We start from the raw sequence: 21,879 nt of genomic DNA on the forward strand, positions 1-21,879 counted from the left end.
TCATCTCTAGGAGACACCCATACATAACACAGCAGCTCATCTCTAGGAGACACCCATACATAACACAGCAGCTCATCTCTAGGAGACACCCATACATAACACAGCAGCTCATCTCTAGGAGACACCCATACATAACACAGCAGCTCATCTCTAGGAGACACCCATACATAACACAGCAGCTCATCTCTAGGAGACACCCATACATAACACAGCAGCTCATCTCTAGGAGACACCCATACATAACACAGCAGCTCATCTCTAGGAGACACCCATACATAACACAGCAGCTCATCTCTAGGAGACACCCATACATAACACAGCAGCTCATCTCTAGGAGACACCCATACATAACACAGCAGCTCATCTCTAGGAGACACCCATACATAACACAGCAGCTCATCTCTAGGAGACACCCATACATAACACAGCCTGTTATCTCCTCTGGAATCTGACCTATCCTACAGGTTCTAACTAACCAATCCCTGAAGACTGGAATCTGACCTATCCTACAGGTTCTAACTAACCGACCCCTGAAGACTGGAATCTGACCTATCCTACAGGTTCTAACTAACCGACCCCTGAAGACTGGAATCTGACCTATCCTACAGGTTCTAACTAACCGACCCCTGAAGACTGGAATCTGACCTATCCTACAGGTTCTAACTAACCAATCCCTGAAGACTGGAATCTGACCTATCCTACAGGTTCTAACTAACCGACCCCTGAAGACTGGAATCTGACCTATCCTACAGGTTCTAACTAACCGACCCCTGACGACTGGAATCTGACCTATCCTACAGGTTCTAACTAACCGACCCCTGAAGACTGGAATCTGACCTATCCTACAGGTTCTAACTAACCGACCCCTGAAGACTGGAATCTGACCTATCCTACAGGTTCTAACTAACCGACCCCTGAAGACTGGAATCTGACCTATCCTACAGGTTCTAACTAACCGACCCCTGAAGACTGGAATCTGACCTATCCTACAGGTTCTAACTAACCGACCCCTGAAGACTGGAATCTGACCTATCCTACAGGTTCTAACTAACTAACCCCTGAAGACTGGAATCTGACCTATCCTACAGGTTCTAACTAACCAATCCCTGAAGACTGGAATCTGACCTATCCTACAGGTTCTAACTAACCGACCCCTGAAGACTGGAATCTGACCTATCCTACAGGTTCTAACTAACCAACCCCTGAAGACTGGAATCTGACCTATCCTACAGGTTCTAACTAACCAATCCCTGAAGACTGGAATCTGACCTATCCTACAGGTTCTAACTAACCAATCCCTGAAGACTGGAATCTGACCTATCCTACAGGTTCTAACTAACCAATCCCTGAAGACTGGAATCTGACCTATCCTACAGGTTCTAACTAACCAATCCCTGAAGACTGGAATCTGACCTATCCTACAGGTTCTAACTAACCAATCCCTGAAGACTGGAATCTGACCTATCCTACAGGTTCTAACTAACCAACCCCTGAAGACTGTAATCTGACCTATCCTACAGGTTCTAACTAACCAACCCCTGAAGACTGGAATCTGACCTATCCTACAGGTTCTAACTAACTAACCCCTGAAGACTGGAATCTGACCTATCCTACAGGTTCTAACTAACCAATCCCTGAAGACTGGAATCTGACCTATCCTACAGGTTCTAACTAACCAACCCCTGAAGACTGGAATCTGACCTATCCTACAGGTTCTAACTAACTAACCCCTGAAGACTGGAATCTGACCTATCCTACAGGTTCTAACTAACCAACCCCTGAAGACTGGAATCTGACCTATCCTACAGGTTCTAACTAACCAACCCCTGAAGACTGGAATCTGACCTATCTTACAGGTTCTAACTAACCAACCCCTAAAGACTGGAATCTGACCTATCCTACAGGTTCTAACTAACCAACCCCTGAAGACTGGAATCTGACCTATCCTACAGGTTCTAACTAACCAACCCCTGAAGACTGGAATCTGACCTATCCTACAGGTTCTAACTAACCAACCCCTAAAGACTGGAATCTGACCTATCCTACAGGTTCTAACTAACCAATCGCTGAAGACTGGAATCTGACCTATCCTACAGGTTCTAACTAACCAACCCCTAAAGACTGGAATCTGACCTATCCTACAGGTTCTAACTAACCAACCCCTAAAGACTGGAATCTGACCTATCCTACAGGTTCTAACTAACTAACCCCTGAAGACTGGAATCTGACCTATCCTACAGGTTCTAACTAACTAACCCCTGACGACTGGAATCTGACCTATCCTACAGGTTCTAACTAACCAACCCCTAAAGACTGGAATCTGACCTATCCTACAGGTTCTAACTAACTAACCCCTGAAGACTGGAATCTGACCTATCCTACAGGTTCTAACTAACTAACCCCTGAAGACTGGAATCTGACCTATCCTACAGGTTCTAACTAACTAACCCCTGAAGACTGGAATCTGACCTATCCTACAGGTTCTAACTAACTAACCCCTGAAGACTGGAATCTGACCTATCCTACAGGTTCTAACTAACCAACCCCTGAAGACTGGAATCTGACCTATCCTACAGGTTCTAACTAACTAACCCCTGAAGACTGGAATCTGACCTATCCTGCAGGTTCTAACTAACCAATCCCTGAAGACTGTAATCTGACCTATCCTGCAGGTTCTAACTAACCAACCCCTAAAGACTGGAATCTGACCTATCCTACAGGTTCTAACTAACCAACCCCTGAAGACTGGAATCTGACCTATCCTACAGGTTCTAACTAACCAATCCTGAAGACTGGAATCTGACCTATCCTGCAGGTTCTAACTAACCACCCCTGAAGACTGGAATCTGACCTATCCTACAGGTTCTAACTAACTAACCCCTGAAGACTGGAATCTGACCTATCCTACAGGTTCTAACTAACCGACCCCTGAAGACTGGAATCTGACCTATCCTACAGGTTCTAACTAACCGACCACTGAAGACTGGAATCTGACCTATCCTACAGGTTCTAACTAACCACCCCCTGAAGACTGGAATCTGACCTATCCTGCAGGTTCTAACTAACCAACCCCTGAAGACTGGAATCTGACCTATCCTACAGGTTCTAACTAACCACCCCTGAAGACTGGAATCTGACCTATCCTACAGGTTCTAACTAACTAACCCCTGAAGACTGGAATCTGACCTATCCTACAGGTTCTAACTAACTAACCCCTGAAGACTGGAATCTGACCTATCCTACAGGTTCTAACTAACCAACCCCTGAAGACTGGAATCTGACCTATCCTACAGGTTCTAACTAACCACCCCCTGAAGACTGGAATCTGACCTATCCTACAGGTTCTAACTAACCGACCCCTGAAGACTGGAATCTGACCTATCCTACAGGTTCTAACTAACCAACCCCTGAAGACTGGAATCTGACCTATCCTACAGGTTCTAACTAACCACCCCCTGAAGACTGGAATCTGACCTATCCTACAGCAGGTTCTAACTAACCGACCCCTGAAGACTGGAATCTGACCTATCCTACAGGTTCTAACTAACCAATCCCTGAAGACTGGAATCTGACCTATCCTACAGGTTCTAACTAACCAACCCCTGAAGACTGGAATCTGACCTATCCTACAGGTTCTAACTAACCAATCCCTGAAGACTGGAATCTGACCTATCCTACAGGTTCTAACTAACCGACCCCTAAGACTGGAATCTGACCTATCCTACAGGTTCTAACTAACCAACCCCTGAAGACTGGAATACAACCACATCCTCTTCAGAGAGAGAGATAGCTGTTTGGCTGCCAGTGAGTTCACAGATGCAAAGCAGATTTCAGTTCCATCAACTGCAGCGAAGGCAGGAAGGCAGGCAGGAAGAGAGGCAGGCAGGCAGGAAGAGAGGCATGCAGGCAGGAAAAGAGGCATGCAGGCAGGAAGAGAGGCAGGCAGGAAGGAAAAGAGGCAGGCAGGCAGGAAGAGAGGCAGGCAGGCAGAGACACACGCTGGGCCCTGTTCCACTCTTGCTCTGCATTCTGCCCGAGCCCATCACTGTTAGGTGCTATACACTGAAAGCACACACTCGACTGGCAGGGTAATTCCAGGAGCTGCCCCAAACCCAAACCTTCCACTGCAGTAGACATGCTCTCTCTGCCTGTAACAATGATCAGACTGCATTGTGCAGCCATGTCTTATTGACTTTGTGTCTGTTCTGTGTATTTATCATTTTCCTTCCCTGCAGTTACAGTATATAAATAGATACGTGAGGGAAAGAGAATATCAGATTCTACAGCAATGGGCTGGACTGATTCATATAGCTTGCATTTCATGTAGCTACTCTTCTCTCTGCCTCTCTCTGCCACTCTCTCCAAAATCATCCATCTCTCTTTCCCTAATTTCCTGTTCCTCAGTCTCTTCCTCAGTTACCATCAACAATGTGTTGCAGTCTCTTCCTCCAGGAGACGGCCTGTCAAAGCAGAGCTGAGAGTGTTGACTTGAAATGAGGGAATAAAGAGAAGAGGAAGAAAAGAGGGGCGCATTTGGGCTCTGCGTGGTTGACTGGGAGTGTGTCGATGAGGGTGGTGTTCTCCCTCCCTCCCTCCCTCCCTCCCTCCCTCCCTCCCTCCCTACCTCCCTCCCTCCCTGTTGTAGCTGATTAGTGTGAGGAATCTGGCCTTGTTCTCTGTGGGGCTGTCAGGGCGTTGGCAGGGACACTGAACTGTGTGATGCAGATGAAATGATTTCCAATGTGAGGCCCAGTCAAGCATACAGCCCACTACTACCCCCCTCCTAGTGCTGGTCCCTCCCTCCCCTCCTGCAGAGTCGTCAGAGTGGCCCTGTGCCTGGTCATTTGTCTGTCGGCCTCTGCTTTGCACAGCCATAAACTCACCAGTACTGTACACACTTCAAACTCTCCAATGGTGTCTTGTGCTGCTGCATTACAGTGCAGTCAGAAAGTATTCACACCCCTTGACTTTTTCCACATTTTGTTGTGATAAAGCCTACATTTATAATGGCTTAAATTGAGATTTTGTGTCACTGGCCTACACGGAATACCCCATTCTGTCAAAGTGGAATTATGTTTAGGGAATTTTTTTACAAAGTAATAAAAAATGAAAAGCTAAAATGTCTTGAGTCAATAAGTATTCAACCTCTTTGTTATGGCCTAAACAAGTTCAGGAGTAAAAATATGCTTAACAAGTTACATAATAACATGGACTCACTCTGTGTGCAATAATAGTGTTTAACATGAGAATGACTACCTCATCTCTGTACCCCACACATTCAAATGATCTGTAACGTCCCTCAGTCGACCAGTGAATTTCAAATACAGACTCAACCACAAAGACCAGGGAGGTTTTCCAATGCCTCGCAAAGAAGGGAACCTATTGGTTGATGGGAGAAAAGCGTCCTTCCTACCTCAGTTGTCGGAGGGGAAGGAAACCGCTCAGGGTTTCACTATGAGGCCTAGGGTGACTTTAAAACAGTTACAGTTTCATGGCTGTGATAGGAGAAAACTAAGGATGGCTCCACAACATTGTAGTTACTCCACAATACTAACCTAATTGACAGAGTGAAAAGAAGGAAGCCTGTACGGAATAAAAATATTCCAAATCATGCATCCTGTTTGCAAAAAGGCATTAAAGTAATAGTGAAGAAAATGTCCTGGTTACAAAATGTTATGTTGGTGACAATTTCAATACAACACATCACTGAGTAGCACTTTCCATATTTTTAAGCATAGTGGTGGCTGCATCATGTTATGGGTATGCTTGTAATCATTATGGACTGGGGAGTTTTTCAGGATAAAAATAAATGGAATGGAGCTAAATAAAGGCAGAATCCTCGAGGAAAACCTGGTTCAGTCTGCTTTCCACCAGACACGGGATATTCATTCACCTTTCAGCAGGACAATACCTTAAAACACAAGGCCAAATCTACACTGGAGTTGCTTATCAAGAAGACCGTGAATGGCCCTGAGTGGACGAGTTACAGTTTTGACTTAAATCTATGGCAAGACCTGAAAATGGTTGTCTAGCAATGATCAACAACCAATTTGACAGAGATTGAAGAATTTTGAAAGGAATAATGGGCAAATGTTGCACAATCCAGATGTGTAAAGCTGTTAGAGACTTACCCAGAACAACTCACACCTGTATTCGCCGCCAAAGATGCTTCTACAAAGTTTTGACTCAGGGTTGTGAATACTTATATAAATTACATATTTCTGTATTATTCTTTTTTTTTAATTTGCGAAAGTGTCTAAGAATGTTTTTTTAAGGACAAATATCTATATATCTATATCTATATATGTATATCTATATATATATATAATACATTTTAAATTGAGGCTGTAACACAACAAAATGTGGGATAAGTTAAGGGGTGTGAATACTGTCAGAAGGCACCGTATGTACTACCCCTTCTGAAAATGATATTCAAAACATATCCTATCTGGGTTTACTTTGTACGAATGTGTTGCATGCGTCTTACCAGAAAATGCATCTGCAGATGTGCATGTGTGACTATAGGCTGGGATTTTGCTATGTGTGTGTTTGTGCTTGCGTGTGTGTGAGTAATGTTTACTTTGCTGTGTTAATGGTGTGTGTATGTGTGTGTGCAGGAGCAGGTGGCCTCGAAATTGTTTAGCCAATTCCTCACATTCAGGTGCTGGGCTTTTCTAAACAGCTCCTACCTACCGAGGGGAGAGCAATGAAATGAATAGCACCAATTGATTCTCCCTCAAGCATTGTAATCTCTTTACTCTCTCCACCTGTATTGCATTGCTGAGCAGAGCAGGGATGAGCAGAGCAGGGCTGAGCAGAGCTGAGCAGAGCAGGGCTGAGCTGAGCTGAGCAGAGCAGGGATGAGCTGAGCTGAGCAGAGCAGGGCTGAGCTGAGCTGAGCAGAGCAGGGCTGAGCAGAGCAGGGATGAGCAGAGCAGGGATGAGCAGAGCAGGGCTGAGCAGAGCTGAGCAGAGCAGGGCTGAGCTGAGCTAAGCAGAGCAGGGATGAGCAGAGCAGGGCAGGGCAGAGCAGAGCTGAGCAGAGCAGGGATGCGCAGAGCAGAGCTGAGCTGAGCTGAGCAGGGCTGAGCAGAGCAGAGCTGAGCAGGGCTGAGCAGAGCAGAACAGGGCTGAGCAGAACAGGGCTGAGCAGAGCAGGGCTGAGCAGAGCAGGGCTGAGCAGAGCAGGGCTCAAGAGAGCAGGGCTGAGCGGGGCTGAACAGAGCAGGGCTGAGCAGAGCAGGGCTCAACCGAGCAGGGCTGAGCAGGGCTGAACAGAGCAGGGCTGAACAGAGCAGGGCTGAACAGGGCAGAGCTGAGCATGGCTGAGCAGGTCAGGGCTCAACAGAGCAGGGCTGAGCAGAACTGAGCAGAATAGAATAGAATAAGGCCTTTATTGCTTTGGGAAATTAGGGAGGATGGGAGAGGGGAGGAGGGAGGAGGGAGGAGGGAGGAGGGGAGGGGAGAGGGGGGAGGGAGGAGGGGAGGAGCAGAGGGATGAGGGAGGAGGGGAGAGGAGCAAAGGGAGGAGGGGAGGGGAGAGGAGGTGAGAGAGGAGGGGGGGATGAGGGGGAGGGGAATGGAAGGGAAGGGAGGGAGGGAGGGAGGAAGGGAGAGGAGGGAAGGAACAAGGGGAGAAGAGAAGTGGAGGGAAGGAGGAGGGAAGGAGATGGAGGAGGGGAGGAGCGGAGGGAGGGAGGAGGGGAGAAGCTGCCACAGCCATGTCCAGGTGGCTGTGATACACAGCGTTGAAAGATGAGTTGATAATTGGAGGTGTGCCTGGGGACCTGACCTGTACTAAACAAACACAGCAATCTGTCAGGCCGCAGGTAATGAAACCTGCTATAGCCATGGACCATAGGCCTCTACCATGATAGACTACTGTATAAGGTGGAGAGTGCAACTTAATCAAATGGCCTTTAGGCTGGTACACTGGTACTTTTATTGTTTTGTAATCTGGAGCATATATGGAGCTTGGTTAAGATGTATTAAAGCACTATTCTGTGGGACACGTCATCCATCCTGGGTAAGTGTTAAGACAGGGGTTCCTTTTGGGGCCACGATACCATTAAGATATCTGACAATTATTCCGACCCCAACCATGTAAAAAATAAATAATAATAATAATAATAATAATTTTAAAAAGAGTAATTCACAGAAAATGTTGACTTTTCTTTCATTTGAGGCTATTGCAGTCAACTGAAAAACATTCTAACAGTATTTCTGATTGAAAATCATGTCTGAGTTATTTACACTGGGCTAAGGGCCAGGGAGGCAGGGTGTAAGTGGGGTGGGAACGCTTTGAACCTCCCCTGGACCAAACCTAATTTAAACACGGTAGTAGCAATCAGCCCCCATTGTCAGCAATGTCACCAACACACCACAGCCACCACTCAGCCACAGTGTGTCTGTCTGTTACGGACTGAGGGCCTGTAAAAGACTAATGTCTCTGAGCAGCTCTCCACAAACATCATTATCCTCAGAATCCCAGAGTTCCAACGTTCAGGGCTGCGGTCAACTGTTGGTCAGCAGGAATCACTGTGACATTTGAACTGAGCCCTGCGCTGCAGCTTACACTGCCACAACAAAAACAGTCTTGCCTTGCCTCGCTAGGACCCATTACATGAATCCTCTCCCTGGCTGTCATCATGGCTGCCATTACACAACCCTGTGGAGAGACCTGCCTGACACCTGCCTGCCTGGCTGCCTGCCTGACACCTGCCTGACACCTGCCTGCCTGGCTGCCTGCCTGCCTGACACCTGCCTGACATCTGCCTGCCTGACACCTGCCTGACACCTGCCTGCCTGACACCTGCCTGACACCTGTCTGACACCTGCCTGCCTGACACCTGCCTGACACCTGCCTGACACCTGCCTGACACCTGTCTGACACCTGCCTGACACCTGTCTGATACCTGCCTGCCTGGCTGCCTGATAGCCTGCCTGACACCTGCATGCCTGACACCTGCCTGACACCTGTCTGATACCTGCCTGCCTGGCTGCCTGATAGCCTGCCTGACACCTGCCTGCCTGGCTGCCTGCCTGACACCTGCCTGCCTGCCTGCCTGCCTGCCTGGCTGCCTGCCTGACACCTGCCTGCCTGCCTGCCTGCCTGACACCTGCCTGCCTGCCTGCCTGACACCTGCCTGCCTGCCTGCCTGCCTGGCTTGATCACCAGAGACACAGTGAGACACCACAGGCTAATATAAACACTACAGACAATTGGCATACATTGGATTGCTGTTTCTAAATCGTTAAATGACCCTCTGCATGATTAATTATACAAAATAGAACTGCTGTTGGCTGCCTTCCAATTATATAGACTGAAATATAGCCATGCACTTTTGCATATCACCCTATAGGATCTGTAGGCATACATCTTGTTTATGTGTACAGGTATGCAATATCTCCATGCACTACTATCTAGCTGGAGCCCAGTGCTAGTTGGAACAGAGACTAGCAGGGTGTAGAGAGCCATGAGGTATAGCAGGCCAGGCAGGGTGCAGGCAGTCATGGCTGGGTGAGCCATGGGGCTGGAGAGGGAGATGGGTCTGGTGGGGTGGTGGATGGGGGCTTGATTCACTGGCTGCTTCCACTCTGGGCTGCATTACTGCCGTAGAGGGACTGCTGCGTGTGACGGATGTGTGGTCGAGGGCCGTGCACTCTCTCTGTCTTCACCCATCTCACACAGACAGGAGAGCTCATGCATTTTCATTAGCAGCCCTGAACTCCTGTTTAAGACTGGTGAGAGAAACACTCTCAACAGGCATCTCCAAAAGACATCTCTGGTAAAAGCTCACAGGGTTGCTGTGAGACAGCCAACCAGGGGGCAGGGTTAAGGCAACAGGAGACCAACTGATTAGGCGCTTCCTCAAACCCAAATCTGCAACATGAAAACAAAGATAATCCCCAACACACATGCTATCTCCATTCCTCCCCCTCTGTTTCTACCTCTCCTCCCTTCCTCCTCTCTCTGTTGGCATCATGTCCTCAAACCAATCATCTTCTATTATGATGAGGACACTGCTCCACACATCCACTCTACAACAGGCGATCTGTCCATCACAACACCAGTTTGGGCCGCGTTCACAAGCTGGTTGAATGCCATAGATCAATAGGCTGCTTTAATACAAGCTAATCTTCAGTGAATTATCCAAAGCTACAGCAATTACTGTATATCAACATTACCAGGCTGCCTGCAGGTCTACACCTCAAGATCAGGGAGAGGTGATGCGATTGTGTGTGTGTGTGTGTGTGTGTGTGTGTGTGTGTGTGTGTGTGTGTGTGTGTGTGTGTGTGTGTGTGTGTGTGTGTGTGTGTGTGTGTGTGTGTGTGTGTGTGTGTGTGTGTGTGTGTGTGTGTGTGTGTGTGTGTGTGTAGATAAGAGAGAGATGGGTTGTTTTTAATCTTATTTCAATGTTATCATATACTGATGTGAAAAAGCAAATAACATAGTGGTTACACAAAGTTCAAAAAATAATGTAGTCTAAATCACTGTTTTCTGACTCTCATAATCTCTTAGTCTCTCTCTGTCAGCCTTTCTCTCTGGGTTAAGGCAACCAGGCATTAGCTCTCTCTGTACAGTAAATGTCAGGGGTATGCTTGGCTGAGACCTAGCAGAGCGGAGGTAACAAAAACACTAAGTGCTATTATCAACTTTCCACTCTGCTCTTTTATTCTCTCTCTACTGTCCCCCATGCACATGACATTTCTCTAAGAATTCCACAATGTGTAAAAAACGGCGCTTTCTTTCAAGAGAACACTGGGTATTAAGTCAACCTTAGCACTGTGGTTTCTCCTGCGTTATTATCATAGACCAGAATAGACAGCAGCTCTAAGCTGAGGTTGTAGCTGTCCGTGTTGTGTTCTGTGCTGTCTGTGTTGTGTTCTGTGCTGTCTGTGTTGTGTTCTGTGCTGTCTGTGTTGTGTTCTGTGCTGTCTGTGGTGTGTTCTGTGCTGTCTGTGGTGTGTTCTGTGCTGTCTGTGGTGTGTTCTGTGCTGTCTGTGTTGTATTCTGCGCTGTCTGTGTTGTGTTGTGTTCTGTGCTGTCTGTGTTGTGTTCTGTGCTCTGTGTTGTGTTCTGCGCTGTCTGTGTTGTATTCTGCGCTGTCTGTGTTGTGTTCTGTGCTGTCTGTGGTGTGTTCTGTGCTGTCTGTGTTGTATTCTGCGCTGTCTGTGTTGTATTCTGCGCTGTCTGTGTTGTGTTGTGTTCTGTGCTGTCTGTGTTGTGTTCTGTGCTGTCTGTGGTGTGTTCTGTGCTGTCTGTGTTGTGTTCTGTGCTGTCTGTGTTGTGTTCTGTGCTGTCTGTGTTGTGTTCTGTGCTGTCTGCGTTGTATTCTGCGCCATCTGTGTTGTGTTCTGTGCTGTCTGTGTTGTGTTCTGTGCTGTCTGTGTTGTGTTCTGTGCTGTCTGTGTTGTGTTCTGTGCTGTCTGTGTTGTGTTCTGTGTTGCCTGTTCTGTGTTCTGTGCTGCCTGTTATGTATTATGCTCTGTATGTTGTGTTCTGTTCTGTGTTCTTCTCTGCCCGTGTTGTGTTCTGTGCTGCCTGTTCTGTGTTCTGTGCTGCCTGTTATGTGTTCTGTGCTGCCTGTTATGTATTATGCTCTGTATGTTGTGTTCTGTTCTTTGTTCTTTTCTGCCCGTGTTGTGTTCTGTGCTGCCTGTTCTGTGTTCTGTGCTGCCTGTTCTGTGTTCTGTGCTGCCTGTTCTGTGTTCTGTGCTGCCTGTTCTGTGTTCTGTGCTGCCTGTTCTGTGTTCTGTGCTGCCTGTTCTGTATTATGTTCTGTATGTTGTGTTCTGTTCTGTGTTCTTTTCTGCCCGTGTTGTGTTCTGTGCTGCCTGTTCTGTGTTCTGTGCTGCCTGTTCTGTGTTCTGTGCTGCCTGTTTTGTGTTCAGTTCTGCCTGTTTTGTGTCCTGTGCTTAATGTGTTGTGTTCTGTTCTGCCTGTGTTGTGTTGTGTTCTGTGCTGCCTGTGTTGTGTTGTGTTCTGTGCTGCCTGTGTTGTGTTGTGTTCTGCCTGTGTTGTGTTGTGTTCTGCCTGTGTTGTGTTGTGTTCTGTGCTGCCTGTGTGGGTACGCTTGTGTTGTAATGTATAGAAGAGCCGGGCCTGGCTGTTCAACTGTCACAGAAGCTGACAGCTCTGTGTCACCAGTGAGGTAACACTCGGTAACCCCGCCTGTGATGCTGACCTATCATCTGACTCCTGATAACCTCATTACACATGCATACATTCACCCTTCCCTTTTTCTTTCTCTCTCTTTCAGTTTCTCCCTGGGCTTCTCTCTCCTCCCATCTTTGATGGTAATCAGAGAGTAAACAGTGTAGATGCTTAGGGAGATGAGAGCGGTCCTAGAACTGCAGTAGCACCCAGCACCCAGCGACAGTGACGTGACTTTGTGCGACACCACAGAGGCTGCCTGGGGATCTCAGCTGAAAGGCTTGTCATAACATCAGGCTTATCCCGCAAACTACAGCAACGCTACAGTAGCTGCTTAAACGCTGCCAACTCAAGCAGAACAATCACATTTTGGGGCGAAGACATTACATTGGCTCTTACGCATTGACCTCAGTGTGCCTCATAATTCACGTACACGCTTTTCATTCACGTACACAGGCTTACTTTCCATTATAGTCCAGGGCTTAGACCTTGTTCATTCAGTCACCACTATCAAACCTACCGTTAAGACTACACGGCTATTCACTGGTAAAACCTTTGGTTCATCTTGACAATTCCTTTCCAACACACAACCCATCTCATAACCTACCTCTACCCTAGCATCTCTGTTGTTCTCTCTCTCTCTCTCACGCACGCACGCACGCACGCACGCACACACACACACACACACACACACACACACACACACACACACACACACACACACACACACACACACACACACACACACACACACACACACACACACACACACACACATCTTGTGTGGGTAGTTTCCCTTGACACAGCAGCGGGAGTGAAACCCCAGCCCTGAGGCGGATGGAGCATTGTCCTCTGCTACTCTGCACAGGCCACTAGAGACCCCCAGGTGCCCATCCTGTTGCCACCAGCAAGGTTGGAGGTGGGCATCACATTTCACCACCCCAGACTCACAGATGACGACAAGCTCTATGATCAGACAGGAGTATCTGGAGGTCCTCAGAATAGCACAGGGTCATGGGTTCATGTCCACTAGTCTACATGCTAAGCTATTCTTCTCATTCTATTCCTGCTAGAATAACAACAGACTACAGTATAGCCTAAGAGACCTGGTACCAGACAACTGGTCACTAATAATGGGGAATACATAGCCATCCTGGCATGGCCAACATTTAGATTTAAGGGTACATTTTCTTCTTACTGGATTCCATTAAACCTTGGCCAATAAACACTGTAATTTTCCTGTAACTTTAGGAGCACATGTCAAAACGAAAACCATTTTCTAACCGAAACACTTTTGGATCTATCCCTCTCCTTTCAATTCCTCCAGCTCCCACTTACTGCCTGGTTTGTCTTGTCTTCTTTTGGTGCTCCTCTCCTCTCCTCCTCCAACTCCATTCCATCTCCCTTTCCTTCCTTCCTTCCTTATCTCTTTATTTCACTCTATCTCTCTATCCCCATCTCTCTCTCTCTCTATTCTACTCTCTCTCTCTCTATTCTACTCTCTCTCTCTCTCTCTCTCTCTATTCTACTCTCTCTCTCTCTATTCTACTCTCTCTCTCTCCCTCTATTCTACTCTCTCTCTCCCTCTCTCCCTCTATTCTACTCTCTCTCTCCCTCTATTCTACTCTCTCTCCCTCTATTCTACTCTCTCTCTCCCTCTTCTACTCTCCCTCTCCCTCTATTCTACTCTCTCTCTCCCTCTATTCTACTCTCTCTCCCCCTCTATTCTACTCTCTCTCTCTCTATTCTACTCTCTCTCTCTCTATTCTACTCCCTCTATTCTACTCTCTCTCTCCCTCTCTCCCTCTATTCTACTCTCTCCCTCTATTCTACTCTCTCTCTCCATCTATTCTACTCTCTCTCTCCCTCTATTCTACTCTCTCTCTCTCCCTCTATTCTACTCTTTCTCTCCCTCTATTCTACTCTCTCTCTCCCTCTTTCCCTCTATTCTACTCTCTCCCCCTCTTTCCCTCTATTCTACTCTCTCTCTCCCTCTTTCCCTCTATTCTACTCTCTCTCTCCCTCTATTCTACTCTCTCTCTCCCTCTATTCTACTCTCTCTCTCCCTCTATTATACTCTCTCTCTCCCTCTACTCTACTCTCTCTCTCTCTCTCCCCCCCCCCCCCAGCATCAGCAGCACACTAACAGTATTAATCACAGAACACTAAACACTGTCTGACTGCCATTCAGCCAGCCAGCCTTTGTTGCCCATGTTGCCCAGTGAATGCAACTCCAGACCTTTTTGTCTGCGTAAGTGGACTCTTAGAGATGGCTCCTCCCTTCCCAAGGACCCACAGATTACCTCTGAAAGAATGGGTGATGGGTAGTGGTGGAGTTGGCGGTGGAGTAGAGGGGAGAGTTGGATGAGGGTGACAGAGAAATGATTGGGAGGAGTGATTCACGACTCACAGGAAAGTGCGCCCCTTTCCCTCTGGCCATCCAGCCATGCCTTCAGCCAGCGCTTAGCAACCAGTGGGTTTGGCTGAACAGAGAGGGACAGCAGAGAGAGAGAGAGAGAAAGAGAGATAGGGAGCGAGAGAGAGAGAGACAGGGAGCGAGAGAGAGAGAGACAGGGAGCGAGAGAGAGAGAGAGAAAGAGAGACAAGGAGAGAGAGAGAGAAACTTCTAACCTCCTGCCGAATTTATAGTCATATTTGAGACATATTTCCCTCAGATTACACAAATCCACGAAGAATTAGACAATAAACCCAATTTTGATAAACTCCCATTTCTATTGGGTGAAATACCACATTGTGCCATAACAGCAGCAAGATGTGTGACCTGTTGCCACAAGAAAAGGGCAACCAGTGAAGAACAAACACCATTGTAAATACAACCCATATTTATGTTGATTTATTTTCCCTTATGTACTTTAACTATTTGCAAGTCATTACAACACTGCATATAGACATAATATGACATTTGAAATGTCTTTATTCTTTTGGAACTTCTATTATTATTGTTGTTTTTTTTTGAACTGTTTACTACAATTTTTGGGGGTTTATTTCACTTTTGTTTATTATCTACTTCACTTGCTTTGGCAATGTAAACATATGTTTCCCATGCCAATAAAGCCCTTAAAATGAAAATGAATTGAAATTGAATTGAGTGAGAGATGGGAATAGAGAGAGAGAGAGAATCCATGTTCCAGCTACAAAGGGGACTAGAATCCCAGACTCCGTAGGGAGAGTGAGGAGACTGCTAAAAACCCGATACAAATAGCCACAGAAACCAAAGACTACCTAAAAACGGACAAAGGAGGAGAGGAAGGGGCAGGGGCCCCAGTTTCAACCCCTGCCTTCAACAAATAAAATCAACAAAATCACATGTTTTTGAAGCTGTACAAACAACACAAAGCAAACGCTAGTAAGTGTGAATCATTGCTCACAACACAGCGAGTGTTGACATTACTAATGCAATAGAAGACAACTGGGAGACTCAAACACAACATTTTATGAATTACCACTTCCTCATTCAAAAATGGCCAAATGGCCCAAGCCATAGGTTTTAGCCTTACCTTACCCAGTAGTGGTGTGTGTTTTAGCCTTACCTTACCCAGTAGTGGTGTGTGTTTTAGCCTTACCTTACCCAGTAGTGGTGTGTGTTTTAACCTTACCTTACCCAGTAGTGGTATGTGTTTTAGCCTTACCTTACCCAGTAGTGGTGTGTGTTTTAACCTTACCTTACCCAGTAGTGGTATGTGTTTTAGCCTTACCTTACCCAGTAAGGGGGGTGTGTTTTAGCCTTACCTTACCCAGTAGTGGTGTGTGTTTTAGCCTTACCTTACCCAGTAGTGGTATGTGTTTTAGCCTTACCTTACCCAGTAGTGGTATGTGTTTTATCCTTACCTTACCCAGTAGTGGTGTGTGTTTTAGCCTTACCTTACCCAGTAGTGGTGTGTGTTTTAGCCTTACCTTACCCAGTAGTGGTGTGTGTTTTAGCCTTACCTTACCCAGTAGTGGTGTGTGTTTTAGCCTTACCTTACCCAGTAGTGGTATGTGTTTTATCCTTACCTTACCCAGTAGTGGTGTGTGTTTTAGCCTTACCTTACCCAGTAGTGGTGTGTGTTTTAGCCTTACCTTACCCAGTAGTGGTGTGTGTTTTAGCCTTACCTTACCCAGTAGTGGTGTGTGTTTTAGCCTTACCTTACCCAGTAGTGGTGTGTGTGTCTCCACTATTCCAGCACCATTTCAACTTCATCAAATCATCTAAACATACCAAAAACTATTTAGTCCAATCAACGTAAGCTAAATATGATGTGCCTGTCCATGGTTGTGATTTCTGTGTGTGCATGTTCGTGTTGACTCACCCTACTTAGAGAAACACCAATGCCATCCTCCTCTCTTTCATGTAGATGAAACGGTCTATCACTCTGCCATACAGTACACGCTTGTATTTGTTGTTGTCCTAGGCTACCTGGCTAAAATGCTTGCTCACTAGCCTAACTTCCATTCATTGGCAATGTTAGCTAGTTAACATTAGCCTTCTACATCTAGCTACATATTGAACTTCTATCCTCTCAGGTCAGGGGCAGAACAACGTATGAATGTATGGTTGGATCAGAATCGCTGTTATAATCATTGGCCAGCACAGAGAATTAAGTAAAACCACAAGTCCAAATCCCTATCTCCATCAATGGCTAATTTAGGAAAGGTAAAATTTTAGCTAGCTAACTAGCCACCGGAGGACAACAACACAACGAGATGCAACAATTCAAGTTGTTTCTGTCAATGACCTACGCTCTCAATGCGATTTGATAGGAGGGACACCACATCCAAACTGGCTTCCTTTTACATTAGTTTTGGTGTGCCAGGACCATTCACAGTTGAGCTCACTCAGTTCAGCTCAACGCAGATTGGCTATTATTTTGTTTTTTAAATCATCAAGGCAGGCCAAATATTCGCTGGCTTCCCTTGCATTCAATGCTACGGGCGGCAACAATGTCATACTCTTTTGGACCACACAGTATCAGATAGATGACCTACACGTAGAGAGACAGAGGGGCGCTGTTTCGCTTCATCTGATGCTTTCTCCAATGAGTTATATTCAGCCTCATCCAAATTGAAGGAACATTATGAAACACAGAGAGAGGGAAGAAAAATTATTTTACATGTTGTTTTGTGTTTGTTTTTTGTTGGGGGGACCTGGCTTCCCTTGGCATCCATGAATACCCACCACTGACCTTACCCATATTCAAGAACAATATGTGTTTGTTTGAGTGTGTGTGTGTGTGTGTGTGTGTGTGTGTGTGTGTGTGTGTGTGTGTGTGTGTGTGTGTGTGTGTGTGTGTGTGTGTGTGTGTGTGTGTGTGTGTGTGTGTGTGTGTGCCTGAGGGGTGATGAACACTTCCCTCCAGTAAACATGATTCAGACATTAGGATTGTGAATTGTGACGTTGTAAACCTCAGTGTTGGTGCAATGGCCCACCTATCTCCTCTTTCCATTAGTCACATATTTGATCAGGACCATATCAGGCCTCCTGTCACCTGACCTCTGATTTATGGTATCACAATACTCTGCAGTTGAAGCTCTTTTAATGTCTCCATTAAACTGGCTCTCTTGTAGGCCAATGATTCCCAAGAAGCCTTGTAAATCATAAAAATAATGCTGACTCTCCCTGTAATATTGATTGAGGAGGGGGCTCTAATTTTAACAGTGTGGGAGAATTAAAACAAAATTGTATAAATTACTTTCACAATTACCAACAGTATCGCCATTAAAGATTGATGAAACAACCGTGAGGAAATAAACTGAGTGCCAGTCATGTTTAAAGTCCACTAGTTATTATTCAGCAGGAATAAATGCTGTGTTATGCATCATTCATCATTCATCCTGGACTGAATATGAAAGCAATCACATACATTTCCACACCCATCTCTCTCCCCAAGACTAGCACAGCTGCACCTGTGAGCTCAGCTATGTCAAAAAGGGCAGGTGGAATGTAATATTGTATTAAATAAATAAGCAGATCTAAACATCTCCCTGTCGGTCAATTCTTTCGAGAGGAAAAAGACTCGGCAGCGAATCAGTGATTAAATCGTTGATCAACCCACATACAGTGTTGAATCAGACGCTGAAATTGTAGTGCAAGCCTTTTGTTTGGTTATGTTTTCCTGTTGATATGCTATGCTCATTTGCACACCTTTGGGTTAGGTATAGTGACCGGGTTCTACTGACCATCAGGTGTCAAAGGGCTAGATACCATCACACAGAAAGTGGTGATGTTCTGATGCTGTTGCCAAGGAGACAAGTGAGATGGGTATTTTTTGAATGGCTAACATTCTTTTTTTTCACCAAATATAACTACTTTCGATAAATTCATAATTTTTGCTATTGTACGTGTGACTTCAGTATGCATTTCCAGCAAGACAGAAAGCAAAAATATCTGACATTTTAGTTTGTGTTGACTTCATCATTTCAGTAACCTAAAACCATTTTATAACCTCTTTCAGAGTTAACGTTCCATATTATATAAAGAACTTCCACCAAGAACTCCTACGATAAACAGTCTATCAGGTTTCCAATTAATTGTCAAATAAAACACATATACTGTACAATCTAACTGCACATGGCATAACCTAATCATAACCAGCGACATGAGAAGCGTGTTACATAGTCTAACACAAAGTGTATATCAACATTATCCATAGTTAAAACTGTATGGAGGAAAATACTAAATAAGAATACAACATCTGAAGAAAAAGAGTCGCAAGAGTTGAACTTTGCCATTTTTGGAAAGCACCATTCTTTCCCAATGTCAAACACATACAACTCCACGACACAATGATTTTCATACCATGTGAAATTCCATAAATAACTTACCATCAACTTGAAAGTACAATAATCCAGCAACAAGGATGAACGCTAGCGGACCCATACTAGCATATTAAACATCCACGGTTTGCGCGCAAATCCTTGGATTTAGCCGGGAAAATATGTCCAAACAGCAGCAAATAGTTTTCTTTCAATAGTTTGAGTTTTATATAGGTCCTAGTTAATGACTAAAGCCAGGTGAGATGTCCAAGAATTTAGAGGATTCATTGTAGCCCGCACGAGCCCGGGATAGATTCATATCCACAGCCGTAAAAAAAATAAACATTATTCACTCGCGATCATCTGAAATTCCAGCTGCTTTCCCCACAAGTTAACTTGCAATGGTCATGTCTATTTTTCCAATAAATACGAAACCATACAATATCAAATTACAACCTAAAATAAAGTATAAACTGTGTATACTGGGTTCAAGAGAAACGCATCAAATCATGTAGTTGCCGTCTTGGTTTCTGCTCCTTGAGACGCGCCTTCCGGACGGACACCTTGCAAATCTTCACTGATGTCTCTCCCCCGTTCCTCATCAATACATAGATATCCAAGTCTAAATGTGTCTAAACAAACCCCAAAGTCCCATGTACTTCAGTCAATAAGTACATGTTTACATTTCATAGGGAACCCGCTCCCCAAGATCACATGTGCCTTGCTTGTGCCTAAGCACTGTAAATGTACAGTTAAATCAGTTGAACAACCTATCCTCTCCCTCTTGGTTTCTGTATAGCGCTATCACTAGGAGCCCATGGTCTATGCTCACTCCGCACAGCCTCAGCCCCGACTGATACACATACACAAAACAAGAATCCGGAGGGGGAGGAGAGAGGCAGGGAGGGAGGGAGAGAAGGGTGGATGTAGGAGAGGAGACGGAGTGCGCTCAAGTGTGCATTGGGCAAAGCCATATTGTTGGAACTGCCTATGAAGTTCAAACGAAGTGGACCCGTGCCATGCTGCAGGACCACTCTAGTGACTCTGAAGCACTTGGGTCATTCTGTCCTTGACCCATCGGACGTAGCCTCGCTCAGCAGGCTCACATAACCTATTGTATTCTTTGAGAGATTAACATGATTTTTTGGATGGAAATTATTCACAAATTTAGAAATTTAGGAGACAACTTTTATTAACCATAATATCTATTATGTTGATCTGAAGGGAAAAACATCTTATAGGCCCAGTGTAGTCAACCGTGTGATTTAACTGTGTTTTATATATATTTCAAAGACCACCTGATATTTCAGCCTGTTTGGTGGGATGGATTTGGCCTGCCTGGTAACATCACCAGGTGGTCAATTATTTAATAGACCTCTCTGCCAACAACAGCTAGTTTCCCCCTCCCCACTCAGACAACTAGCAACATCCTTGCTTCAGAAATTGCTCTTTCCTAAGAAGTAATTTTTGTTTCTTTTAGACCATTTTAATTTGAAAACAATCACAGCAAGTTACTTCATTTTTACCCAGAAATTATTTGATATTGAGATAAAAATGGCTGCATTTGGACTTTTAAGTTCTTCCTAAAATATGTAGGCCTATATAAAGAAATATTGCACTTTTTTAACTTCTTCAGGTAACTTCTACAGGTAACTTCATTATGACCGTGCCTAAAAACAGTAGGCAGTATATATATATATTATGCCCAGACAGCATTGCATTTCTGTGTTCATAGACAGTATAGCGAGATAGATCTTCTAACTCTGTGTGTGTCATTAATATTTGATGTGGCTGGCCTGAATGTGGCGGACAGTGAGTGACAGCACAGGAATGATTGCCACATTAGTCATCTGTTTGCTGTGGGGCGCTGGTGCGCACGCACATTAAACATGCAGAGCACGAGGTGATTGTGAATGGTGAGTCAAGAGAATAATATATTCAGAGACAAGCACAATTATAAATTTGACCTCATTGGCTAATATTGACTGATAATAATTAGACTTGGGAATATTGGTGATGTAAAACTAACATAAGCGATTTGAACAGTATGTTTATTGTGGTACAGTGTGATATAAGCAGACTTCAATAGAATTATAATGCAAGAACCCCCCCAAAAATTGTGCCCCCTGGCCGATTTCAACTGCCACCTTAGTCCCGTTATCCTGGCGCCGGGTCTGGCTGTCCTCATCCCCAGGATACTGGACAGGGATGCACAGGAGGCGACACTGCCGCAGCCGCCTGTAGACCGCTCGCACTAGACAGGCTGTTACTATGTGAGCTCTGAGCTCCCCCTAATGGCAGCAATCATCATGACAACCCACTAACCCTGATTCCAGCATATCAACAGTATTCTGTGGAGAAGGTCTGTCTGCTACAGTATCTGCAATAGGGCGTTGAACAATGAGCAGTTTAGAAGTTTGTTTGTTTAAAAAATGCACAACATTTTAAAGAGGAAGCCTAAACACTATAAGTAGCCTATCCTATATACATGTAATTCTCCCTAGGCTATACATGTACTATAGAAACGTATTGGTCACATTTAACCATACATTTAACTTAGATGTTGGTTTAAAATTCGGTCTATGGCAGACCTACTCTGGTGTATGAACCTGTACAGATAACACTCAGGGTCTGCTCTGGAGTATGAACTTGTACAGAGAACACTCAGGGTTTACTCTGGTGTCTATGAACCTGTAGAGATAACACTCAGGGTTTACTATGGTGTCTATGAACCTGTACAGATAACACTCAGGGTCTACTCTGGTGTCTATGAACCTGTAGAGATAACACTCAGGGTTTACTCTGGTGTCTATGAACCTGTACAGATAACACTCAGGGTCTACTCTGGTGTCTATGAACCTGTAGAGATAACACTCAGGGTCTACTCTGGTGTCTATGAACCTGTAGAGATAACACTCAGGGTTTACTCTGGTGTCTATGAACATGTAGAGATAACACTCAGGGTCTAC

At 45.3% G+C, this 21,879-nt stretch overlaps 1 protein-coding gene across 16 annotated transcripts in view; it reads right to left on the reverse strand.

The window, feature by feature from the left end:
- The window catches only part of LOC139549459 (roundabout homolog 2-like), a 648,939-nt gene that overhangs the window by 397,954 nt on the left and 229,106 nt on the right, over window positions 1–21,879 (reverse strand). The window contains exon 1 of one of the 16 annotated variants that reach the window (XM_071359988.1): window positions 18,980–19,756. The exons of the other annotated variants lie outside the window; for them this stretch is intronic. Within the exon in view, the coding sequence (XP_071216089.1) occupies window positions 18,980–19,034 (55 nt within the window). The 5' untranslated portion in view covers window positions 19,035–19,756. Of the gene's footprint in view, window positions 1–18,979; window positions 19,757–21,879 lie in introns of those variants that run through there. 16 annotated transcript variants of the gene reach the window in all.

This window comes from Salvelinus alpinus, chromosome 22, assembly GCF_045679555.1.
Source record: "Salvelinus alpinus chromosome 22, SLU_Salpinus.1, whole genome shotgun sequence".
Lineage (NCBI taxonomy): Eukaryota > Metazoa > Chordata > Actinopteri > Salmoniformes > Salmonidae > Salvelinus > Salvelinus alpinus.